The sequence below is a fragment of the Gigantopelta aegis genome, chromosome 6, assembly GCF_016097555.1.
Source record: "Gigantopelta aegis isolate Gae_Host chromosome 6, Gae_host_genome, whole genome shotgun sequence".
Taxonomy (NCBI): Eukaryota; Metazoa; Mollusca; class Gastropoda; order Neomphalida; family Peltospiridae; genus Gigantopelta; species Gigantopelta aegis.
The window spans coordinates 35,369,729-35,397,700 of record NC_054704.1 but is presented as its reverse complement, the minus strand read 5'-3'; the positions used below and the strand labels follow the sequence as shown (position 1 = coordinate 35,397,700).

Here is a 27,972-nt window from a genome sequence, read left to right as displayed (position 1 = left end):
GATAGAAATAATGGAGAATCTCACCAAAATTTAATGTTGAACAAATTGTAAAAAGAACAAATTGAGTATGAATTTCAAATACTTTTATTGCAAAATATTTTTTAGTTAATCATTGGTCCGTTGTTAAAAATACTGAAACTAGAGTAATCAAAAGTTGTCCTGATGTAACGAAGGTATCCAGGCCCCATGCTTATAAAACTGGACTTTGAAAGGTTTATAAGCACGGGGCAAGTTTAGATCTTGTACATTCTCAATAATGCACATTCACAATTATATAATTTTTACAAGCATACAAACAGCATGCATGAGGTTAATGCTAGTATTATAACAACATTGACACAAATAACTTAATAAATCAACATTTTTGATGTACTGAAGGGGAGAGGGAATTACATTTTGTGAACTTGTAAACTATGATAAAACTCAATATTCTGTATATAGAGACTACTATATGAGTGGCCGTTAGGTACAATTTTATTTTGCGACTTGTTTCAAGACGTCTCTAACGAGTGAAAGCAATTTGAATATGTTTTTAAATGAGCTGTAAAATACTTGTATTTAATGGACATAAATACAGTGTTCTTTGATATACTTAAAATAAATTTAAACATCTTTTCCAGCTCAAACATATTTACAGTAATTGCTCTTGCAATTAATTTATGCATAACAGAGCAATCGGTTTCAGGTTAAAATACATGACACATAACAGTTGTACTTATTTCATTGAATTGTATGGCTGTGATGACCAGGACATTGCCTAGGAGCAGCCAATCAGGTATGGCTGTGGTGACCAGGTCATTATCTAGGAGCAGCCAATCATGTCTTTAAATCAATACACACATATTTGTGTTATTGCTGTGTGATATCATAACTAAGTAATGATGTTCTCAACAAGTGTTTAAGAAGTGCAATCAGTGTGATGAAAAGTGTACTTATGTTACACAACAAACTGAAAATTTCACAATTTTCACTGGTTGTCAAAATATGCTTCACAAATCACTTCATGTTTAGTTATTTCACAATGGTCACAACCAACCCCGACATTGCCAAGAAATATGATGTTGGTAATGATATATTTTGTCCTGACCAGACATAATGTTTAGCAACAACTAGCTTAACTAGTTTCTTCTTCTCATTTCATCCTCTTTCCCATCCAGAATTTAGGTTTGTCTTTGAAACTCTTTGTAATGTCATGAGCCGACCGACGTAGGTTTTTACGTTCAATATGATGTTTTTCAGATTCTTCAAGTCGTTTTGTTTCCCATCGACTCTGAAATAACAAAAAACAATTGCTGATTAATTATAACATCTTTTTTTCTTTTTTTTCTCAAATATACAAACTTACAATGTTTTAAAATTAAATTATATTTTAAATAATGTTGAAATTTGTCAAATGAATGTGAGAGTGAAAGTGAGGGATGAGAATGGCAATCTGTTAACAATATTAGCAACTGTAAACATAACTGACCAGATACGGCATGTGCATAGGGGTAGCCCAGTGGTACAGCACTCGCCTGATATGCTGTCTGTCTGGGATTGATCCCCATCAGTGGGCCCACTGGGTTATTTCTCGTTCCAGCCAGTGCACCATAACTGGTATATCAAAGGCTATGGTATGTGCTATGCTGTCAGTGGGATGGTGCATATAAAAGATCCCTTGCTATTAATAAAAAAATGTAGCACGTTTCCTCGCTAAGACTATGTCAAAATTACCAAATGTTTGACATCCTTCTTCTTCTTCATTCATATTTGACATCCAATAGCCGATGATTAATAAATCAATGTGCTTTAGTGGAGTTGTTAAACAAAACAAACATTATGCGTAAGGGGTGGGTTTTGGTGTGAGTGGTTGTGGAGTCAGAGTATGCTCCCTTTAAGAATTTTTCATTTTCAATGGCAGACATCTGAGGTCCCCCAGTATTGGTTATTGTTGACTCGAAGTTATATGTCACCAAGATAGCAAATAATAGCAAACATGTCCTGAAGAATTCTGTATCATGGGAAGAAAACCACAATGGCAGGATCTATTCTAAATGCTTAAATATTGAACTCAACACATTATATAAAATGTACAGTTATTTAGAGTAAATGTCATTTATGGTTTCCACCACACCTATATTGAGTTTTAATTTGCGAGTCACCATTTCTCTGGGCCACCCTCTCAGCAAGTGTTTTTCTAAAAAAACGAGTAAACTTTGTTTTATATACACCATCCACTTGAGCACATTGATAGTACATATCACGGGCTATTGGACGTTAAACATATGGTCATTCTGGGCCCACAGACGAGGATCAATCCCTGTTTGCCACATAGGCGACTCGCTTTATGACAGGCCACTGGGGATCTATTATTTGCCCCTGTCCCACAGGCAGGACAGCACAAACCATGGCAGGTTGAACCAGTTATGGATCACTGGTCGGTGCAAGTGGTTTACACCTACCCATTGAGCCTTGCAGAGCACTCACTCAGGGTTTGGAGTCAGTATCTGGATTAAAAATCCCATGTCTCGACTGGGATCTGGATTAAAAATCCCATGTCTCGACTGGGATCCGAACCCAGTACCTACCAGCCTGTAGACCGATGGCCTAACCACGACGCCAATGAGGCTGGTAGTGTTTTTCTAAGTAAAACAAAACAAACAATAAATATTTAATATATAATAGGAGATATGTCAACCCTAAATGTCCCCTATGTATTAAAACGACCCCAAATAACCAGGATGCTCTTAGTCAGGTCAAGGATGTAGCGTGGCTTGGAAGTCAAGTTGGGAAAATGTTGCATGTGATAGAAGCTATTTTGGCATGTGATGCATAACCATCACAGAATAGGTACATACCTTGGAATCTAGAGTCAGCGATTTACATTTTAGATAGCTGTTGTAAATAGGTGAACCAGGGTGATACCCCAACTAGGAACTTTATAGCCCATCTCCCCCTCTACAGATGAAAGTCATATTTAACATAACAGAGGCCGATAGTGGCCGACATCTTTTGACACATTTTGTTTTATGTAAATGATTAACTCACTTGAGTTCTTTCTGTTTCCGTTTGTCTTGCAGTGACTTGAACTCTTCCCCTTCCTTGATTTCATAGAACTTGGTTTTCATGATGGCCGCCTCTTGTCTCTCGGCCCACTGCTTCTCCTTGTGTTCTCGTGACACCAGGCGGTGCTGTTTCTTCACTTCCTCCGTCCACACATGCTCATCATCAGAACTGCTGCTATCATCCTCACTGGGGCGACCTTCAACTTCATCCTGTAATTTAAACATTATTAAAATGGGAGAATATGTTTCAAGTGTTTTAGCAAAAATAGTTGTAGAAAGTCACAAGAATTCTGCAAAATTAACTATCTTGCCTACATCCCCTTTAATTGCCCATGGACTATTATTCATGGTTTTTTTCAATGGCATGTTTTTTTTACATCCACAGATGCCGCCGCCATTATCAGAAAAATAATATCTATGTCTCGCTGTAGCACTTTGTAAAGAGGAGACAATAAATTGAAGTTAGGAGTAACTGTATTTACAGAGTGAGGGGAATGCAGAATTGTGATAAAGTAAAACAGTACAGTACAGAGTTACTTCCCTTCTAGTTCGGTGGTTTTTAGTGCACAAATGAATACATTTCCTGTTATATTCCATTTATGTTTATGTTTATTTAATAAAACAAAAGTGTATATTGGCAAGCTATAATTCAAATATTTAATACACAAATGAAACATGTTATTTAACTAGCATTTACATGAGGACGTGAAACTATTTTAGATAAACATATTAATTATTTTGTCCAACAAGTTTTCGTCTTGTATCTTTTAATATAGAAAAAACTACACCATCCAGGTTTTTAGCATAAATTATATATGAAGGCAAAACTCCCAACTAAACACACTGTTTAAAAAGTCAGATTGCCTTATATTGAATAGATGGAAAGGGAATTGAATTATTATTAATTAAACATTGACTGGTTGCACACAGAATTACATCCGATTCCCCACACTATATTTCCCAAAACAATGGATGTAACTGGAAACAATGTCCGGAATTCTCTCTCTATAATCGTCAACCACGTTGCTATCTATACCGGCACTTTCACCGCTGACCTTGAAATGTCGAATTGAAAAACGCGACTTCCAGCTTTCTAGCCACCCGTTAGATGCCTTAAAATCACGAATCGACAGATCAGATGAAAATTTCAAAGCTTTTTCTTGAATGATTGGTCCGGATATAGGGATATGCTTTGCTCGTGCATGCTGAAACCATTTCCATGTCAGTTCGTTGAGTTCGTCACATTTGCAGCTTGTTTTGAACCGCGTTTTCTTGGCACTAGAGTTACTTTCATATTCTTGAATATAATCGGTCTTCTTCTTTAAAATGTCTGATACAGTAGAAACGCCAATTCCGTACTTTGCTGCCAAATCCTTTTGACTTAATTTTGGTAGCGATTGTGAATCTTTAATCAAGTCAAATTTTACCTTCAAAGATAATTCTACACGCCTACGTTTAGCCTGTGGTGGCCGTGACATTTTTTTTCTCCTAATTTAGTCAAGTGTAGCAAAATTCAGTGTGTGTATATCTCGTTTCTATTGCAGAAATGATAAAATTCCCTATTAGTGTTTATTCAGTGTATAAAATATTATGTCACGTGTGTACATTTTACTTGAAGTTTAGTTTTTTCTATCATTTTACTCTAACTGTGCCTGTATTTCAATGTTAAATTGCATTGACCAAATCAAAGGCGGAAACCGTAAGGCGTGAGTAGCGGGCATGTGTTTGAAGGTGAGAAGTCGACAGTTTCAGACAGTACAATTGGAAACAATCAAGCATTAATTACTCTGTCTGCTATTCTGGGCTGAGACCGCAGAAAGCGGTGACCCGTGACGTAACACCGGATGTTGGTCAGTGGAAATTCCGGTCGGCTTTGTTAGCTGGAAGTTGTGTTTTCACGCGAAGTTGACTCTTCATTCATTTACACTATGCCGGTTTGTTCAGGTTAATTTATTAAGGATTTAACATTTCTGAGCGAAAAATCAATCCGGTTTTCGGAATTGAGAGGTTCCGGTTTTATCAGGTTTTTATACATGGTTTAAATAGCAAAAAATTTCGGGACCATGGAACTTGGCCGGTTTTGACAGGATTCCGGTATGTTCAAGTTCCGGTTTAGACAGGTTTCACTGTATCATTATTTATTATCAGAGTACAGCAACATGCTACAAAAAATTTAAATATTAGACTGGAATTCTCACGTCAATTTCATCAAACTGTTGCTCAACAACTTCCTGTTTCTTCTTCTTGCTTTTGTCGAGTTTTGACACAACTGGATTGAGTAGACGGTATTCATCAGTGGTCTTGTCAATTTGAAAATCGGGATTTGAAAACAAGGCAGAAAACCTGTCATCCTTCATAATGCTGCTTGTCAGTTTCTGAAACAAAAAGGGTGAATTTGTTTATTCTTCACAATCATAAAAACAAAACTATCACACACTAGTTTACTGAAAGTGTTTTGTGGTGCGGGGGGAGGATGAAATCTGGATAACTTCGTATTTTCTTTGAGGTGTCTCTAATTTACAAGAGATGGCCGTTCCACTCAAATGACTTTACAACAGGCACTGTACAGTGTCAACTAATTTACAACAGGCACTGTACAGTGTCAACTAATTTACAACAGGCACTGTACAGTGTCAACTAATTTACAACAGGCACTGTACAGTGTCAACTAAGTTACTACAGGCACTGTACAGTGTCAACTAAGTTACAACAGGCACTGTACAGTGTCAACTAAGTTACAACAGGCACTGTACAGTGTCAACTAAGTTACTACAGGCACTGTACAGTGTCAACTAAGTTACAACAGGCACTGTACAGTGTCAACTAAGTTACAACAGGCACTGTACAGTGTCAACTAAGTTACTACAGGCACTGTACAGTGTCAACTAAGTTACTACAGGCACTGTACAGTGTCAACTAAGTTACTACAAGGCACTGTACAGTGTCAACTAAGTTACTACAGGCACTGTACAGTGTCAACTAAGTTACTACAGGCACTGTACAGTGTCAACTAAGTTACTACAGGCACTGTACAGTGTCAACTAAGTTACTACAGGCACTGTACAGTGTCAACTAAGTTACAACAGGCACTGTATAGTGTCAACTAAGTTACTACAGGCACTGTACAGTGTCAACTAAGTTACAACAGGCACTGTACAGTGTCAACTAAGTTACAACAGGCACTGTACAGTGTCAACTAAGTTACTACAGGCACTGTACAGTGTCAACTTTAAGTTAAAAGTTTGTTTTCTTTAACAACACCACCACAGCATATTGATTAACTATAAACTAGATACTCATTTTGTAGCAAACGGAAACCTAAGAATCTTAAAAAGACTTAATATATACAGAAGATTATAAAGTCCAGGCTCACATTACTTATTGCTCTACCTTTTTTTATGCATTTAGCTTACTTTTACATCTGATTATACTAATCCATTATTTTATATATTTCTTTGACACACAACAGATTTTACATACTGTGATGTTGATAACCATTTATTCATTGTTCTGCAGGCCTCTAAGAATTGAAAACTGTGTAAACCATTGTGTATTATGCAAAAACAATTTCAGCTAACCCATTTCATTTTGCTCAACCCGTTATGACTTTGTAAATGATGACCTAAATATAATACGCGAATGGAAAATGGGATATTAAAAACTAGCAGTGCAAGCAGGATTCAAACGAAACAATCGTCCTTGCATGTTTCCAGTTTAATTATTTATCATCACTTAAAAACATATGTCTGAGTATTCTTAACAAATCTTATGCTCATAATAACTTAAGAGATTTGATATTTGTTTTAAAAATAAAAAGTAGTGACTGTGCTCATAGTTTGGTTTCGGATTTCAGTTTGTACCTGTATTACAGACCTTTTCATAAACACAGGGTGTATGTTTATCACAGGGTTATATATTCCTATACCTTCTTTTTCTTTTTGGATCCTTCTTCATCCTCGATCATCAATTTCTCTGCCAAATCACGATTAACTTTGGGAAGTTTCTATAAATACAAAAAAATAATATCAATAATGAAATATCATGTAAGCATTCTCATTCTTTCATTCTCTCTCATTCTTTCTCTCATTCTTTCATTCTCTCTCATTCTTTCATTCTCTTTCTGTTTCTTTCTCTCTCTCTCTCAGTCTATCTCTCAAGCGTGGCTCATTAAAAACATTTTTTCCCTTGGTTTGGAATTTCCTTAGCTATACCTCATATAGGTGGTAGATTATATTACTATATAATGAAGCAAGAAAACAATTTAATAACAAGCATTCTGAGAGTACTGCTACGGCAATACATGTCCCCTACAATGTCCAACAAATGTTAATATCTCAAATTTTTAATTCAAGGGCCATAAATGTGAAAAATGGGTAAATCGCCATGAAAGTCAAGCTGATCTGTAATAGTAATGATAAAGCTATATACAGAATTTCAGCTTAACATCTCAAGGCACTGTGAAAAAACCGTCAGGAAAACTATATGTAGGACAGATGGATGGACAGAAGGACAGAGACGAAACCTATAGTCCCCTCTGGTTGGCCCGGTAGGGGACAATAAAGCTGTTAACGTGATGAGTCACTGGTTCTCTGTGATAATTATGGCACTGTTCAAGATGGACTATCAAATGTTTCCATTCTGCAACAACATAGATATGTAACAACTTCACTATATTATGTTGAAAATGTTAATTGGTCAAAACATTTTTAAACCTCTGATTCAGTGTGAAATTACAGCTTGACAAATAAGTAAATCAAATTGTTTTCTTAAGTTATGACATCAGTCACCCATACCCGGTGCATTTAGAAAGTAGTTCAAGGGCAAGACAGATTTATCTAGCCCTGTACAAAAGCTAGCTAATGCAGTTCATTGGGCAGGAATTTGTTTTCTACTACTGGGCAACATTCTTACTAGCCCCTCCCACTATAAGGACGAAATGTTAGTTATAATCTAATAAAAAGCATGATAGCAGTATTGACATCTGGTCCCTTGTTTATAAAACTTAAAAGTCCTGACTCCAAGTCAAAAGTCTGGATAGTTTGCTAAAAGGTGAATATGTGTTGAGTGCATCGTTAAATAAAACATTTCTTTCTTTCTTTCTGTGGACTTTAACAAGCACAAATCTTAACACCCTGAACTCGCCCGCTACTGTCACTTACCTTGAGTTGAACACGGTTTACTCGTTCTTCCTCAATCTTTTCTCGGATCTTGCTCTTACGATAGTTCTGGTAAGCAAATGGATCTGAAATTGCTTTTGCCTGAAAAGGAGCAGACAGGTGATTAATCATTCGTAATAAAAAAATTGATATATATATATAAGTTTGCCTGTCATATCACTTTGATGAAAAGAGTGAACAGTTTTGGTATCTGACAAGCGAGTTTCATGAAAGTGGTATGACAGGCAAACTAGTTTAGTATTTTATTCATTACAAACAAACTGCAAACAAGCCACAATACAGAAATAAACAGATGTCGAGACCTACTACATGTTATTTTTCTATGAATTGGGTCAGCAAGTGATCTACGTCACACTCACGTCACGCCAATATTAAACTAGTTAGATATAGAGTGACATGAGCAATATCTTACACTGGTGTGTAATAAAATACAATACAATATCATGAAAAGAATTATCTATATAAATAATCACGAGTTATGAAATGTGGTGTTAATAGAACAAAAACAAAATAATACTGATGTGTGATTTTACCAGTATACCAATATATTATGATTCAAAAGGTAAATAATATATTATCTACTACACTTGGTAATTAAAAAATCCAAATATTTTGTCAATTTAAAAAACCAGTCTTTTGGCTTTGACAATTCATTTGACTCCGTTCATAGTTGTAAAAAAATACCCAGACTGATATTATTAAATACAATTTAAGATTATCAAAATATTTTAGACATTATATCAAACTTTTATCCAAGGAACATTTTGTTTAGTTTCGCATTGCGATTTACCATGTAAGTTTCAGAGATTACTATAAAAATTATAAAACATTAAACAGTACAATGTCATGTAATTGCTAATAAATTTTCAATTGACGAGAAATACATGTATTGCTAACAAGATTTTAAAAACACAATGTTCCCCGATATCACCATAATATGATGATCTATATTTCGTCAAAAGTCTTCCTCAAAATATTGCTGAACCTGTAATACATATACAGAACTTCACATACGCTGTTTTCGCTTCCTATTTATTGCACAAGTTTATTTTGAATAAGAATATATACCACGAGACTGTCTAGTGGTCGAGTGGTATGTTCCTTCGCAAAATAAACAAGTGCAACAAATAGGAAGCGAAAACAACGTATGTGCAGTTCTGTATTTATTACATACCTTCTTTTATGTTTTACAAAAACGGTTTTTAATTTAACGTCATAACAACCTATTGTTAAATCTATGATCAAAACTCCTTTCATGTACAGTTATTTACTTAACATTAAGTATCATACTCTGTGGCAGCCTTGTGTAATGTTTCAAATACAATGTGACGTCATGTTTAAATCATATATGACGTCAGTAAATAAAAGGCGCTAACTGCAGTAAAACTAAAAAAGGGAATTCCCTATTTAAAAGTTCCGGTCCAGATCGCACATATGTGCGATACAAAATAGATTTATTACACGGTTTCAAAATGTCTTTATCACTATAGTAAGATTGAATTGGTATGTAATAAAATATATAATGATATGCAAGTTCTCATAAAATCATCGCTACAACATAAAGAGTTTTAATAAGAACTCTGACCTTATGATAGAGTCGAATGTCCATGAAGAATCCGTGCATGTACGCTCTGAGCAGGTTGGAGCCAATGAGGTGAGACAGACCAAGAGCTTCCAGTTCCTGGCGGGTCACAAACTTGTAGTCATCATACACTGAAATAAAAACACTCATTACCCAGATGATTAAAAATATCTTGGTTCATATATCAATGAGGCTTGATGCAAGGTCGGTCTAGGATCGATCCCAGTCTGTGGGCCTATTGGACTATTTCTCATTTCGGCTAGTGCACCACGACTGGTATATCAAAGGGCATGGTATGTGCTATCCTGTCTGTGGGATGGTGCATACAAAAATTCCCTTGCTACTTTGCTAAAATGCTACTTTGCTAAAACTGTAGTGAGTTTCTTCTCTCAGACTATAATATAAAATTATCAAATGTTTGACATCCAACAGCCGATGATTAATAAATCAATGTGCTCTAGTGGTGTTGTTAAACAAAACCAACTTTCGGGTTCATATCAAAGTGTTACGTCCCATACAATTGGTGCACTACAACCTTACCAGAACATCAGTCAAACGAGTTCAGTGACTAAATTGAAATTCATTATGGGTAATATATAGGATATTAAACTTGCTATCATTTGGTATCATGTTTATGTCCCTCATGAAGTAATTTTTAGTGTCACAAGCTATTGACAACTGAAAATCATTTCACTTGGGACATAAACATAAAACAAAATGAAGCTCATTTACTATCCTATAAATACATACCAGGAAACTTGTGGCTTACTTAATAACAGTAGGGGTGGGATTTACCTCAGTCAGTTGACTGCTCGCTTGAGGTGCTTGCGTCGCAGGATCAAACCACCTCAGTGGATCCATTCAACTCATGGATTTTTTCTTGTTACAACCAGTGCACCAAAATTGATCAACGGCTGTGGTATGTGCTATCCTGTCTGTGGGAAAGTGCATGTAAAAGATCCCTTGCTGAGACAGGAAAAATGTAGCGGGTTTCCTCTGATGACTACGAGTCAGAATGACCAAATGTTTGACATTTTTAAAGCATGTAAAATTATACCCCAAACACCTCTCACCTGTTAGCGTACTGCTTTCTTCTAGCTCCTCCGTTAAATTGTCCAGGAAGGAACACCAGCGTGGAGCTGTTCCAAGACTCTGAAAGAAAATGGAAGACATACTTCAGGTAAATATGATATACTCTTTTTATGACACAGTCAAATAAAAATGTGTGTCAAGCAGCCACCTAAGACATAAATAAAGACAAATGCAACAGGTATACAGATTTGCTGTTTGTAATGCCGATTAAAATGTGTAATTATAGAGTAATTTCTGTTTTGAAAACTGTGCAGAAGTGGGTTTGATTGAATGCACATAAATTAATAACAAAGGTTTACAATTAAGTATCAAATACCCCGTCCAATCAATATATTATCTGTTTTAATTCTCAATTCTCCATTTGGCTGTAATATTTAACTGACAATCTGACTGGCAGTCCATAAAAACAAACAAAAACACAACAACCCAGATATACCTACAGGAATATAGTATGTCATTATTTTCGGCGCCTCATTGGCCATGAACAAGAGTCCCGAGCTGGGCACCTGACACAGGTCATTAAGATCTGTTCCTGGCTCGATTGCTGTAAATGCTTTACCCTGAAAATAACAATATCAAAAGGAAAAATTATTTTGTAATAAATTTTACCAATGTGTGTATTAACTCTTTCACCACGACAGGCCGGTATACCGGCTAGCGATACCAGTGCCTCTCACCACGACAGGCCGGTTTAGCGGCTTGTAACACCTGTTCATATTTGGCGCCGAGTGACGCGTCAATATTATAATTAGACAAAATCTCGCGCGACCATAGCTGCCATGTGACACACTGTAATGGCTGCGCCCATGTTCTAGCGAATTTTGAATGAGTTTTTCCAAGTTTATACTGATATTCGACTGTAATTAAACATGAACCGAGGTGACGAAATTTCGTCTGTTGTAAACAATGGTTGCGATTCAGATGACGGGTTTTCCCGATGATGAAATGTGGGATTTGGACTTTGGTGCATTTGATTTAATCGAGATTGGCGATCGTGAACGAAATGTCATTAAACATGGCAATTTAGAAGAAAATGATACCGATGGCGAGTTACAAGATGACTTGCCACTGTTTTAACGCCGCCTGAGTTTACCTGGACACATTGGTTACCTGCAGAATCAACGTTTACTAAAAATCCGGGGCCCGTAAAAGTGGAAAAGAGTACTTTTCGCTATTTTATCCAATACAGTGTATGGAAAAAAATTGTGTAATTTACCAACATTGAGTACAGATCCTGCTAACAACAAAGAAAAATTTCTGTTATGAAATGAAAGCTTAATTTTGCAAAAGCATTGTAAATATATATTTTAAAATTATAACTGGAATGTTAATTAATTAATTATCCAAGAAGAAAAATATTTGTACTGGTTTTTTTTATAAATTACCAGTCCTACCTACTCAAATAGGCGAGTAATATGCATAGTTTACCTGTAATTACCAGATTTATACCTGTTGAATCTAACATTTTGAAAGTATTATTTTTTTATCTAGACAGCCGTCCATTCACCTTTCTGGAAATGTATAGCCTATAACTAAAATTAATGATAAAACAAGTAGTTTTATCCTTTAACAAACATGATCATAAATCTGCTATTTAAACTCAGTGTGCAGGGAAGGTCAAGACTGTAAAACTTAGTGGTGAAAGAGTTAATGACAATGATGTCAGTAACAAAGTAACTTATTTATAATCTGCCGGTCAAAGGTCTGATATCATTTGCAGTAGAATAGAAGTATGCTACAGAGCAAAGCTGCTTGCTTTTTTGAAAAATGTACAATACATAGGCTACTCTTTTTACGACAGGCAGCAAGGGATCTTTTATTTGCGCTTCCCACAGGCAGGATAGCACAAACCATGGCCTTTGTTGAACCAGTTATGGATCACTGGTCGGTGCAAGTGGTTTACACCTACCCATTGAGCCTTGCGGAGCACTCACTCAGGGTTTGGAGTCGGTATCTCGATTAAAAATCCCATGCCTCGACTGGGATCCGAACCCAGTACCTACCAGCCTGTAGACCGATGGCCTGCCACGACGCCACCGAGGCCGGTACATTCAGAACAAAATAATTTTACAAACACCCACACAAATACATTTTCAAACTAGTATTTCTAATCAAAGTCCAAAATATTTACTCAGAAAACGAATAAGACAGATATGATTAGTCACTAAAAGAGGCTGGAATACAACAGATTCAATTTGTTTCTGAAAAAGGTTGGAGTACTCACAGTTTTTCTTTCCCAAAGTTTGAGTATTTTGGTGTCCATAGACAGCACCAGGTCCAGCTGGTCATGAAACTCAATGTCTTTGATTGGCAACTCGTACTGATGGTCTTTAATCAGAACCGGCTTGTTGGAACGCAAGTCGTACATCAGAATCTGAAATAACATGCACTTGACCATTTAAAACACTGGGTAAAGATAAATGTCATCTGAGAGACAGAGCAGAAACAGAGAGATAGTGAGAGAGAAAGGAGAGGGAGTGGGAAAGACACAGAGAGAGACACACACACACAGAGAGAGAGAGAGAGAGAGAGAGAGAGAGAGAGAGAGAGAGAGAGAGAGAGAGAGAGAGAGAGAGAGAGAGAGAGAGAGAGAGAGAGAGAGAGAGAGAGAGAGAGAGAGAGAGAGAAACAGAGAGAAAGACAGAAACAGAGAGACAGAGACAGCAGACAGAGACAGAGACAGAGACAGAGAGAGAGAGAGAGAGAGAGAGAGAGAGAGAGAGAGAGAGAGAGAGATAGCCACACCAAAGAGAGACAGCCAGAGTAAAGAAAGAGAGACGACAAAGGCAGTTGACAAAAGTAAGGGACAGAGAGATTAAGGCAAGAAGGGACATATGGATAAAAATAAATACAAAATTGTATACTGCAATGTCAAAGGTTCCTTAGATAAAATTAGGAGGCATTATTATAAAGACTGTTAGTTACACAGACCTAGTTTGTAACTAAGATGGTAAAGTTTAAGCATACTCCTCTGGGTATACAATGCTTGTTGTGTTGGGAGAAAATATCAATTACATTCAAAAGCATTCTAAATTGTCATTGTAAATTGTTCGAAATAACACTGACAAATTTTGATATTCCTTTTTTTTAAGAAAAAAAAAACAAGAATTAATTCTACTCACGTGACCTGTGTTGGTCCCAACAGCCATCGTAAGACCATCTCGAAATTTCAAAGCAGTTACAGAGGGCATCACAGGCAAACTGAAACACAAACTTTTAAAAATGAGATTGCATATATAAACAAGACGTTTGCAAAATTAAATGTCCTGTCAACCATAGTTGGACATTCATAGTTGCATCTATAAAGCTACAAAATCACATGTTAATCATTAATCACTGGCTATTGGATGTCAAACATCTGATTATTATGACACAGAGGAAACCTGCTACATTTGTTCCAGACAGGATATACCACGGCCTTTGATATACCAGTCATGGGGCACTGGTTGGGACAGGAATAACAAGCATTATGAGAGTACTGCTGAAGCGATACATGTCCCCTACCAAAAGCAACAATGTTTTGTTTCCCCTAAATTTCACTTTGTGAAAAGTGGGTAAATCACCATGAAAGATAAATTTGATCATGATAAAGAAATATACAATATTTCATCTCAAGATCTTCAAGTCCGAAAAACAGATTTTCATAACTCCTTAGTTCAAGGACCATAATTCCGTCAAAAATGGGTAATTTGCATGGAAAGTCAAACATGATCTGTAACAGTACATTATTAAAGGGACACACCCTAGTTATGGCTACTTGTTAACCATTACGGCATTGTTTTTCGCTATTAAACCCATTTTTTTCACAAATAAAATTGCACTTTACTTACCGTTTATTATTTAGAATATACATTTCCATTCACCTGAAGTGTTTTTTGGTAATCCTGGTAATCCTGGTGTTTGTAATACCACAAAATACATTTTTCGTATTTCTTGAAAACGGATGCACGTTTGAGAAAAAACCGTTGAGCAGACAAGGTCTAATCTATTTTTAGTGGGGATATTTCCATTTCAATGTCACAGACGTTGGTATACCACGTGACCATTATCATTTTGGTTCGGTTTGTTTTCTCGTGCACGGTTCGCGCAATCAACATCCGATTTGTTGTTGTTCATTTGTGAGATTTTTCTTCACAGTTCGTGAACATTTTCAGTAACAATAAAGTTCAGACAAGTAAGTGTCTCAATACAAAACGTTACAAACCCTTAAAACCAATAATTTTACTAAGTCTTACGATATCTGGAGAGGGGATACAACCAGGACAGAACAGTTGGAACATGTCCAGGAGAGGTGAAAGAAACGCACCCCAAGTTTGTGAAATTTGTCGTGACGTAGGCATTGTTGTGCTTCGAGCGACATCTACCCGGGACATCAAAATACTAACTTTCAAAATTATTTCAAGCAACTGGGACATGGGGATTCCCATGGTATTTATCGATATAAAACCTTCTTTTTCACTCCATTTGATAAAAACATGATCTAAGTCTGTTACAGGTTTGTAGATTAACCAAATTATAATTTATTTTCGCTGGATGGAACTAGGGTGTGCGGCTTTAAGTTATGCACAAAATTTCAGCTCAATATCTCAAAGCCTTCTAAAAAAAAAAAAAACAGGCTGGAATTTTTTTTTTTCTCATATCCTAACTTCAAGGGCCATAACTCCATCAAAAAATGGAAATTCAGGTCAAAATTTAAAGCCTGAAGAAGAAAAAAAGAGTCAGAAAAACTAATTTTCATAGCTTCTAAGTTCAAGGGCCATAAGTCCATCAAAAATAGGTAAATATCCATGAAAGTCAAACTTGATATGTAATAGTACATGATAATGCTACACAAACACTTTCAGCTCAATATCTCAAGGTATTCTAAAAAAACATCCAGAAACTATACGGGCAGACAGAAGGACGGAGATGAAACCTATAGCCCCCTCCGGTTAGACCGGTAAGGGACTAAAAACCAATGAGCGAACAGGTCAACCCAGGGAACTGATCCACCGACCCAAGCACCTCAGGTGAGCACCTTACTGACTTAGCTAGACTGCATCCGAAGTTGTACATCTCAAAGCCTGATTAATATTCCCCCCACAGTGTATCAATAACTGAAAACTCCTAACGTAACCTAATGTATTAAAGTCATCAAGCTGACACTTGTGGTGACTCAGTTTCAAAGTTTATACTTGTTCCCACTCACTCTAAATCGTCGACTAAACTTCCTAAAGCTACGTCCATCATTCCCACCCTTGTCCTTGACCGCGGGTCCCAGCACTCTATCATGCCCTGAAAATAAGACAAATAGTAAAAATCCATTTGGTTGATCCTCTCCACATTTCTTGCACAAAATAAACTTGTGCAATAAATAGGAAGCGAAAACATTATATGTAAATGTTTATAATTTGAAATTATAAATTTACGTGAACATCAATTTAGATCTACCTGGTGGGGTTGGGTGGTTTTTTAGCTGGGGGTCGGGGGGGGGGGGGGGGGTCCGTGCAACTAGGAACTAGGAAACCCCCATAATCCGTCCCTGATTAGCCAAACATTATTTTTCTTTAAATCTCGTTTTTGTGGTGTGGTGAACATAATTTGCTGTTTGGCATTTATTTAACTGACCAACAAGAATGTTGCAGTACTTCGTAGTTTGATTACTTAGCAGAATTTGATGTCTTACATGGTCTTTACAAAGGACATATTTTTTTCAAGAACTTGTATTAAATACTACTAACAGATTTTTGTCAATTTATCCTTAAAAATTTATTTCTATGTCTATCACATGTAACTATTTTAACTTTTTTGCTTTATAAAGTTCAATTAAAAGGGTTAGAAATAAATAATAAACTTACTTCTTTAGTACCACATGCTAGTAGATCATGCAGTGGATTGAATTCACAACAGTTGATTTCTCTGTAAATAAATAGATACATGTATATAAATAAAGAAATGCAGTTAATTTTATTTCCACAACATTTTAAAATTGTTTTATCATTTCAAGATGCACTTCTTTTCTTTTACCAATTATAACTCTCCTTCTACTACTAGTACTAAAAGTAACTAATATAATTTTAGGTAAAAAATATCCTTCCTTATAAATGCTGTAAAACAGAAAAATTAATATATTTTAGAAACATTTTGGAAAACAACTTTCTGGGATTATTTTACAATATGCTGCATTACCACATGGTCAAAGAATGTTATATTTTCAGCTCTGTGATGTCAAACTTGTTAATATTAATTGAAGAACACAAAATAAAACACAGTAGACTTTAATTATCAACTGACAGGCATTTGTTGCAGCAACTCATTCCTGGTGTTAAGTCACTAGATGAAGAATACAACATGAAATACATTAGACATGTATTCAGGTCTCACACGATGTCAAAATAACAGAGCGAAGTCACTTCTCTCTCAAACTTTAGAGAGGGCGAAGTTTTTAACAACAGGCAGACTTGAATTTTTAATGCAAAAACTAAAATACGCAAAAAGGAGTTATCTTAATACATTGTGCAACTTTTACAATCTGTATCTTTTTCTTTTTTTTTCTTTTTTTTTTGTTATCGTCTGTACTGCTAGTTGATGGATATGTGCTCTATGGGTTGTTTTATTAATAAATAATAAAATGTAATTGAAAAGCACTACTTTAACCGTTTAGAATTAATTTTTTCACAAGTTTGTCTTCTCATTTCATTTAATACCTACCTGCTGAGTCTTGTCCTAGTAGATTAATCTACCACGGTCAAGCTTAGATTACCCAGAGGCAATTAAATGCATTCCACCGTCACAGTTTCTTAATTAATACACTGTGTAGTTGTCAGACTGAATGGGTACTAGTATCCGTAAAAGTGTGGAAATTGCTTATCTGCTACACCGTGTCACTGTTGTTTACAAGAAAAAAAATGTTTAAAGAATTTACAGTGGCCGCTTAACACGGGCACTTTAGCGACTTGGGATCCAGTTTAAGTGGCCGTTGGGTGTGTAGGACAGGTCATCACTTATTATGAATGCATATACATTAAACATTGCCTGACAATATGCTTCAACAGTCAGTAGCATGTTTAGGCCAACTATTAGTGTCAGACACGGGTGTTATCTGAGCTAGACCGTCTATCTGTTAGCCTGTCACATGATATTGTGGCGCCAGTCTCTCTTCAAACTGTCAGACACTTAACACTTAATTATTATCTATGAATAGGTGTTCCTCAAGTTCTTCACCATTCATCCGTGATTCAACATTGCAACTGATGGCTATTTTTAAAAAGGTGACACAGATTTCGCCTTACGGTGACTGGCATGGCGAAGTCAGGCTGGCCAGAGCGAAGTTTGGGCTCGCTTCGCCCGGTCACGTGAGCCCTGGTATTGTTGTAGATGAAAACACTGAGGCCCAAAACACACTGAAGCTGGGTTTGGATCTGGGTCTGGGTCTGGTGAGTGTGGTAAATACACCATGGCTGGTGCATTTTGACGTCTGGGTCTTTAACTGTATTATGTTATCAATATATATATATATTTCTATAAACACCAACAATAAGTATGAATAATCAACTGATTAATATATACAGTACCTTTCCTGTTGTTTATTAAGAAAAAATGAAAGAGTATGGTTTAAATATTGTGCAGCTGCCAGTCTGGCAGTGCGAAAACATAGAACATGTTCTGTTGTCTGTTGCCTGATATGTAGTTTGCGTCAGCCTAGACATTGTGTGTTTTGTCACATTCAATTCAGTGCATTTTAATTTTTATTGGTAACATACTCGCTAGGCCCAGATCCGGTGTGTTTTCAACATAATTATTCTCTTAATTTTTTTAATGCAATGGATAAAAAAGATGGCTCCGACTTAATTCTCAGCAATTTGTAAAGCCTTTTTGAAAAAAAGCCTTGAGACTAAAAATGTAAATCAATAAGTTATTTACATTTTTGAAGGTTATATCCCTTTAGAATAATTTATTATATATTCATGTACTGTTATAATATTGTTTTATAATACAATCCCAAAACAAACTAACCTGATAGGTGAAAAACTAAAAATGTCAGATTTTATTAAAATGGCATGGTTATACTCACGTAGCATTAGTATCTAATGGAGATAAAAATCTGCCATGCTCCAGGTTCAGTCGAAATATTTCATGGCTGCAAAAAAAAAGGCAGATAGTTCCTTTCTCTGTAAGTTTAAATTTTTCACATCAAACACAAATTGAATTAAGGACAATAAAGTTCTTGATGTCTTATAGCAGTTAGGTTTTCAGGAAAATTCGGGTAATTGCGGACACTGTGGCTTCCGCTGTATTTGCCACTTGGAAACAAAAACACTACACGATAAGGCCAACATAAAATTTAAATGAACTGATATTTTTGTAATGTTATGTTTTGTGTGATTCATTAAAATTTTTACAGTATGTAACATCCTCTCATGGAGAGGTATTTATATAGGCTTATCGCCTGTTTGCCGATCCACTTCATTTATTTGAATACATATTGTTTTTAAAAAAAGATGTTGTTCTTACAACCATCACTATACAAATACCACGCCTTTCATGATTTCCACAACACAGGGATGAAAGCAGCCCTTGACAAACAAGACTGAAATATTTTTCAGCTGAGGACATACGCCTCTATTTTTTTTTAATTTTGGCGTGCCAAAAGACGGCCAACTTTCATTCCTAACAACAGGCAAGAATACAAGAATAATGCATGTGTGAGTGTTAACATAAAAAATACACAAGTGGTGACTTGCTTGTATGTATATTAATATGGTCAAATATAATTATGTGGGTACTCATAAGGGATATGTCCACTTTGCATATATGTAAGTATGAGACAAACCAAATTATAGTAAAATAATGAAATTTTCTTTGCGTCTATATACTTCACAGCAATCTCATTGGTCGAGAAGTGCTTACTTTTTTTCGTTCATATTTATATAAACCGAACAAAATTAAGCCACGCCTACTATCCCCCACCCTCGACTTGCACTACTTTTCTGTAACTAGCTGGATTATTCAAGCAACCATATTTATATATTTTTAAAAAAACACATGTGAAAGATACAAAAAGAAATACAACTGTGATACAAATACCATGTAATAGTACATTTTTTATTCGATAAATTAATGGAAAATGCTATAGCAGAGTAGACATATGCATTGATGAAAAATATCATCGCTCATGTAATGAGACATGGTCAGTGGTCAAAGAAATGTTGAAACATTCATGCCTGAAACTTATTTGTAAGTGTTAACAAAAATTAAATGGTTTACCCAACAGTGTAAATGTTTAACACATTTCCTTAATTCATATTCATGAAATACAAATTGGACAAATCCTTCCAACGTAAGTTAACAAGCCGTCAAAATCCACACAGCTAAAACTAGCGGAAATGGTGTCACATATCAAAATTATGTCATTTGGCAACCACTTGATTCAAATAATAGTGCATGAACAGTTGCATTCTTAAGTGACATAAAGTTTACACAAGTATGAACTGAAAAAAACAATGTGCACGCAGTGTCATACAAAAGTGTGCACATCGTTTTTTTGGTTCGTACTTGCATGAATCAAAAAATAATTGCGGTCAATTCTTAAGTAAAACACAGAAATAATAACATATTCATACCCAACACCAACAAAATACATGTCACAACTTGCAGAGTGATAGGCCAAATCTCTCCCATATTTGGGTATTCTTGTGCGATAATATCGTCCGAACTGAGAGTGGAATTCTACGAACCGTTCATCTTGCAGAAAAACAATCTGAAAAGTAAATATTTTATAAATGTTTTTTACAAATATTTATCAAGAAATGTGGACAAATTCAATATGCTACAAAAGATTGATTGAACTTAGAAGGAACATGTAACGAGACTGTGTAGACGTATCTCCTTTTGGGTTATTTTCCGTCCTAGTCCATGTACTGTAAATGATTGATAAACAAATTTGTGATACATAATTCAATATTCAACTTGAGTTATATGAATTGGATATAACAGAGACGATTTCTTGCAGAGAATGCTTCTACTTCTGCATTCAATCTATAATTGATCATGTACTAAACACATTTATATTCCTCCATTCCACTGATTCTTAATGATGGCTGACCTTAGAATAGTCATCCGACAGCAGTCTAAATTTGATCACTTCCACGTCGAGCCCTCGCTCAAACTTGAGAGCCATCTGGTAGACATCGTAGCACCTCACTCGCGGCTTATACGTTCCTAGGTAAAACAGCAATGAGTTATATAAAATAGATCAAGTAATGAATACCTTAAGGTTTTTAGTTAAGTACTGAATTAAACACAGTCTCATCATTACTTTTATAACCACCATATAAAGTCCATAAAATACACTTCCATTAAATTCCTTCAAAAGTCATATGTATTTTAAGGACAGCAGTATTTTAATCGTTGGATTTTGCAGCCCCTCCAGTGATTGTTACAGACAACATGACTGCATTATAATAACTATTTTAATAATGATCCGTGATGGAAATAGGAAGAATATAGGTTTTTGTATAGTTCTGCAGGAAATGTTTTACAAACAAATAATGCCCAATTACTCTATTCAACTTTATTTGGAAGGCATTTAATAATTTCTGGAACAGTCCTAAAGAAGAAAACAAATCAGACCAAAACAATACCGCTTGAAGAGTATATACATATAGTGATTTATTTCAAGTTTTAATTTATTTGAACTTCAGATCTACGGTTAGGTTAAATATTTTCATCCATAAACTGAAATTAGAACTGATAATTTTTAGTTAAAAGTTTGTTTTGTTTAATGACACCACTAGAGTACATTCATTTATTAATATTCAGATATTAGATGTCAAACATTGGTAATTCTGACATTTAGTCTTGGAAAGTACACCTGCTACATTTTTCCATCAGTAGCAAGGGATTTTTTATATGCACCATCCCACAGACAGGATAGCACATACCCCCACCCCACCCCGATGTATGAGTCATGGTGCAGTGGCTCAAATGAGAAATAGTCCAATGGACCTACTGGCAGAGATCAATTCCAGACCAACTGTACATCAGCAGGGTTTCTAAATTCTATCAGAAAGACATTTTTTGGGTGCGGCGCTATGGAATTGAATATTTACAATGTGTGTGCTGGATGCAACCACACTTGACAGGGGGTATGGGGGCCTCCCCCAGAAACAAAATGGGTTAGGTTTACAGTTAGAGTTAAAGTTACATTCTCTGGTTACCATATTATAACATCATGTACAAATGTGAAATACAAGCTCAAATGCACTTTTAAAAAAGCCATGTGTGTTCGCTATGAACGGATATCGTCAAACGTATACGCTTGATTCGTCGCCTGTGCCGCCATAGCTCGGCAAAGCACAAATGACAGCCTGTTGTCAGTTTCAGTTAACACGTGCGTTTGTCAATTTCAAATTGTAGGGTTCGTCTCAAAAAATTAAAAGAGAAATCTTGCGCTGTACAAAGAACGTTCGGTTGAGGATACGGTACTAGAGTCTTTAGTTAAAACCGGTTTGATCTTGACAACGTATTATCGACAGTCGTACCTTCCTATTTCAGAATTGATATTTTATAGTGTTAGTAGAACTTTCAAAGTTTAGTTTGTATACTAGTAACACATTAATCATGTATATATTTTTTAAATAAAATATACTAAAGTAGACAATGAACATTTTAACTTATTTTACGTGTTAAAATCGACAAATTCAAATAAATATTATTTTGTTTGGAAAGGGTAAAGTTGGGGGGGGGGGGGGGGGGGGGGGGGGTTGTTTAATGACATCAAAGATAAAGCATATTGATTTAATAATCATCCAACCCCATACAACCATAAATAAAATGTGTTGCGTGCGTCGTTAAATAAAACATATCCTTTCCTTCCTTCCATCTGCTGCTGGATGTCTAACATTTGGTAATTTTGACATATAATCTTAGAGAGGAATTGGGTGCATGTGCAGGGGGAGGGTATTGGAGGTCGAAACCCTTACTTGCCGAAGCTTAAAAAAAATATTTAATGTATTTTTGGGGGGAGCATGGCCCCATATAAACTTCGCTCAACAGTCTATAACCCCAACACCGCTGAAACCCCTGCACACGCGCCTTGGAAACCCGCTACATTTTTTTTTAGCAAGGGATCGTTTATATGTACCATCCCACAGACAGGATATCACATACCATGGTCTTTTATATACCCGCTGAAGGGGATCGATCCTAGACTGACCGAGCATTTCCAAAAAACACCTTTTTAGGTCTAAGTAATGAATAAAAATAACATATAGTCTTGAAAAATATTACGTAAATCGAACACAGTACCCTCTTCCTCTACCCCTAGAGTGTTACATAATTAGTAACACCCCCTTACATGTAACGCGTATGCCAACAGCTGGCCACTGTCAAAATTTCAAGGCAAATCCCCCACTCACCGACCCCTGGAAGGCGTTGTACCATACCTTTATGGATATAAATATGTTTTGGAGATATGAGACTACCCCTCAATCAAGACAGTTAAATTTGTTCAAAAATTGCAAAATCTCACGTGATCTCTTGTTGGGGAATTCTATACTTGTGATAAGCCAATGAAAACCGAGAACAGTACGAGCCCATCAAAAGTGTCCCACTTTCAAAATACTGGCTTTGTTTTTGACCTGGATAAGCCAGCATAGTGAAACCAATGCTGAGTGCGGCGTCATATATGCACCAAACGTAATTGGATTTTCTGTTCTATATGCTTAAATAATAAAAATATTCTAGGGAATGTAGTTTTAAGAAAATCATACAGTAATGATAATTGTCATTAATTTTGTCAAAATCTGCAAACCAATTTGGGTATGGAGCCATACCCGTTTTACCCTCTGATCAGGTGAATGCTTAAAACTGGGATACGTCTCATCCATGATAATTTCCAAAAACAAATGGGCAATTTTTAATTTTACAATGAGAAAAAACAACAACCCCCATTTAAACCAACATATTTTTTGTCTGAGGAATGATACTAAATAAATATATCACAAAAGGGTTCTAAAACACAGATCAGTACATCAAATTTTGTGGCTTCTACATGTACCTGTTGTTAAAATATACTGGCCATCATTCGATACTTGTATACACTTGCTGACAGCTGGCATTTCAAAATCTTGAATAAGTTCAATTCTTCGCTGTACATCTAAAAAAAAAAGATGAAAAATTATGTACATGGGAATGAATCAAATAAATTAATATTCCGGTTACAAAATACACACTTAGTCTATTAATATTTCCATACTGATTCCGACAGAAACGAATTGCACCAGTTGGTGGCTGTTGAAAATCATCACCTGCTACCTACTAATGAAAATGTGGATAACTTCATGCATAAATAAAGACATATGAAAGGAAGGAAGCCTACTATCATACATATGCAATGCGTAACTGAGTATTTAACATAACTACCAAAAACATGCAGATTTTTTACTCTCTTACTGTATTTCAATACTTAAAGTGTATACTAGACAGTACCGAATGTATGGTGCTTACCAAACAAAAGACGCTTACACATCAACAGATGAGGGCCATAGCTGCAGGCCCTAATCTAGCCAATGAAATTAATGTTTTCTTCACCGAAAGTCGGCTCAAGTCGCCAAATTATTAGCCGTAGTGAGAAGTCAAAGTCTCCGTAATATTTTGGATCTAATCCTATTTCGAAAACAAAATCACACAACAGACATCAAGACCGTGACTTGTTTAGTGTCAGAGCTCACTTGGCACCTTGTCAGTCTGTGTTTTTACTTTAGCCATGTCGCACAGTTTGCAGTGACCAGTCAAGCGTTGTTAATTCTAGACCACATTCAATTCAGTAATGCCAGAAAATACTAATTATTACTTTAATTTTTACATAACAACACACTGTCACGTTTTTAAAGAAACATACAATTATTTCTTTTTTTTCATTATTACCGGAAGTAGTAGTATATCGAAATATTACGATTAGAACCGAATGTATAATTCAGAATTTTTCTGAGTGAATGTGGAACAAGGTGAAACGTTACAAAATCTACCGATAAATGTTCCCTTTGCCTATTTTTATCAAACTTTTCTCCTTTCTTCTGGGAAGGGAGAAGCAGTGGCGTACCTAGGGTATGGCAGGTATGACACGTCCTGGGGGCCACTTGAAAGGGGGCACCACAGCAATTTCTATTTAAGTCAGACAAGCCATCCTCAGATAGTATCGTTATCTATAGGTAGTACTAAACCAAATAACTTCCAGCTGGGTCAAAGTTTGAGGTGCACTAAACTTTTAATAAACTTTTAAACCTGTGATTGGTGATAAATTTGAGTGTGTTGGTTGTAAAAAGAAACTGTTTCAACTGGACAAAAAATGTGTAATTTTATTTCATCTAGTACCACTGTGTCAAGTAGCCTTGTGCTTGAAACATGTATGGGGTTACCCGTTATCTTTGAAATGAGCAGCTTAACCCCTATTTTTTCTGATTCACTTTAAGGGAGAGGGGTGATAGTATTTATATCTGTGGTGTTTATGTTGACTGATACGCTGCAGGTAGCAGTTTTAGCCATATATGTTACTATTGTCATCTATGGGATTTGATTTGGTAGTATACACCCTAAAAGATGGGTGTCAGATGTTTGGACACGGGCACCATTTCAGTGCTTGCCATAGGCGCTATTTTCCGTAGATACGCCACTGGGGAGAAGTCACTACTACTCCTTTTTTCAGTTCTAGATTAGGGCCCGAGCTTGTGATGCAACATGACTTTGGAAAAATCCCTGACATTGTACCCGATTTTATTAAATACATATATAGCTTACTTTATCCAAGTTACTATAGATACTTGTAATATTACAAATTATGTTACAAAATCATACATACCAACATTACTTTTCTGAAGCTTTCGTCTCTTTTGTTCAGACAACCACTGCAATTCAGATAAAAATCACATAAGAGCTGCAGTCTTTAGTTACTATCATATAACATTGTTTATTAATGAAACTTAAAAAGCTTACAAGTGAATCACAGGTTCACTAATTAATAATCATATATCCAGGGCTTTAGATTTGACTAATTTGGGCACTACAGGGACTTTTGTCTTTTCTGAATTTTAAGTCAGTACTGTCATTAACAGCTGCTGTAGAGTTGTCAATATTCACAAATGCATTTCTTCAAGTTATTTTCATCTAATTTCAGTGGTTTTGAGGTAAAATATTTTGAGGTCAGCTGGTTTGTAGTTAATTTGGGCAATTGTATTTTGGGCACAATGTTTATCACCTTGACTTTGATGCAATCTAAAGCCCTGATATCATCAAAAGTCTATATATATATATATATATAATTTTGGTTATATGTCGTCGGACATTTGGTTAAGGATCACACACTGAGGAAATCTGCTGTCACCACGTTATGAGTTACTGTTTCTGATTAGTAGCAAGAGATATAAGTATATACCACAGATTGTTTTTGTTACACCAGTTGTGGAGCATTGGCTGGAATGAGAAAGTCCAATGGGCCCACCGAGAGGGATTGACCCGTGACCAACTGTGCATAAGGCAAGCGCTTTACCTCTGAGCTACGACCTACCCCAATTTACAAAATGTGGCTATGAAGTGAAATTATGGTGAGATATGCTATATTTATTGTGTATGAAACCAAAACAATGCTCTCAAAAGGGACTATTGTTGATCATAGGTTTATCCTGTCTATCCATTCCGCCATTCGCAGTTTCTGGACAACGGTTCCGAGGAATTTTGCTCGGAACAAAATTGCGGTCAAAATAACGATTACCATCACATATCCCCACCCTAATCGTATATTGTGATCTATTTCGAGCTCACTGAGACCAACAAATACTTACTTTGAAACAATCTTCACTTTGAATTAAAGGAAAAAAGTCTGACTTTACCAAGCGGATTCTAGCAGCCACTTTCTAGCAGCCAATTACGCTGGCAGACAATATCAGCTGACACGCATGGCGACGTTCTAAACACCGGAATCATACGCCTTTCAATTGTTACTTATATTTCCCACACTTTTAAACACACTGTTATGCTAATTATTAGTATTCACTATAACTTAAGAATTTCAGAGTTTAAAAGAGTATCTTTATATAAAAAAACACAAAATCAAAATAACAACTAAGACTCATTTTTATGTCTTAAAGGTCTTCGAAAAGGCGTATGATTCCGGTGTTTAGAACGTCGCCATGCGTGTCAGCTGATATTGTCTGCCAGCGTAATTGGCTGCTAGAATCCGCTCGGTAAAGTCAGACTTTTTTTCTTTAATTCAAAGTGAAGATCGTTTCAAAGTATTTCTTGGTCTCAGTGAGCTCGAAAAAGATCACAATATACGATTAGGGTGGGGAAATGTGATGGTAATCGTTAATTTGACCGCAATTTTGTTTCGAGCAAAATTCCTCGGAACCATTGTCCAGAAACTGGGAATGTCGGAATGGATAGACAGGATAAACCTCACCGTTGTGCTTGCACGCGAGGTTTATCTTGATGAACTAGGGTTACTGTAACTTTTTTGGCATAACCCATAAAAATGGCTTAATACACAAATGTTCTGTTCTCAGAAGGCTGCAAACAATCTGGTGTCATCATTAGAATAATTATATAACATCAATAACAACAACAAATAATAATAACAATACGAATGTAACCCCCCCCCCCCCCCCACACACACACACACCGCTAGTAGGCGCTACAAAAACCCACACCGCCTGTGTGAATCAGTGTGTACGAGATGACTTACATCTGGAAGCGACTTTCCAGCACTTAGATTATATATCTTTATGTTGTTGGGATTCGAGACTTGCATTTTGTCAAGTCGTACTTCGCAATACTAAGTAAAACACGATAAATAAAAACACGTGTGTTTACGTTCCATGTTTTTGTGAAAGAGTTGTCTGCCCTAATTATATTCGGAACATTTCGGTAAAAATGTCCCAGGCGAAAATGACGAATTATTTGTTGTTTTTTTAAAAATATAAAACGAGATATAATTTATTATTTTAAAAATCATCAGAAATTCAGAGCTGCGAAATTAAACTAAATTACTTTCTATATTTTGGTTTTTTCTTTATGCGCACGCGTATGAATCTGATAATATGAA

General features: G+C 35.9%; 1 protein-coding gene across 3 annotated transcripts; it reads right to left on the bottom strand.

Moving 5' to 3' along the window:
• Window positions 1-68: 68 nt before the first annotated feature.
• LOC121375400 (nucleolar protein 10-like) lies at window positions 69-27,924 on the bottom strand. Of its 3 annotated transcripts, none has more exons than XM_041502830.1 (18): window positions 27,613-27,924; window positions 25,735-25,780; window positions 23,935-24,033; window positions 20,980-21,095; window positions 20,498-20,634; window positions 18,949-19,014; window positions 16,733-16,793; window positions 16,084-16,169; window positions 14,018-14,096; window positions 13,120-13,269; window positions 11,336-11,455; window positions 10,877-10,955; window positions 9,807-9,934; window positions 8,204-8,302; window positions 6,970-7,047; window positions 5,243-5,419; window positions 3,028-3,254; window positions 69-1,270 (listed from the first exon to the last, which is right to left on the bottom strand). In XM_041502830.1, the coding sequence occupies exons 1-18, from the start codon at window positions 27,676-27,678 to the stop codon at window positions 1,138-1,140; spliced, it is 1,947 nt and encodes a 648-aa protein (XP_041358764.1). In that variant the 5' UTR covers window positions 27,679-27,924; the 3' UTR covers window positions 69-1,137. The 3 variants fall into 3 exon arrangements, with proteins under 3 accessions (XP_041358764.1, XP_041358766.1, XP_041358765.1); XM_041502832.1 differs by lacking the exon at window positions 27,613-27,924 and adding an exon at window positions 27,415-27,506; XM_041502831.1 differs by lacking the exon at window positions 27,613-27,924 and adding an exon at window positions 27,331-27,463.
• Between the last annotated feature and the right edge of the window lie 48 nt (window positions 27,925-27,972).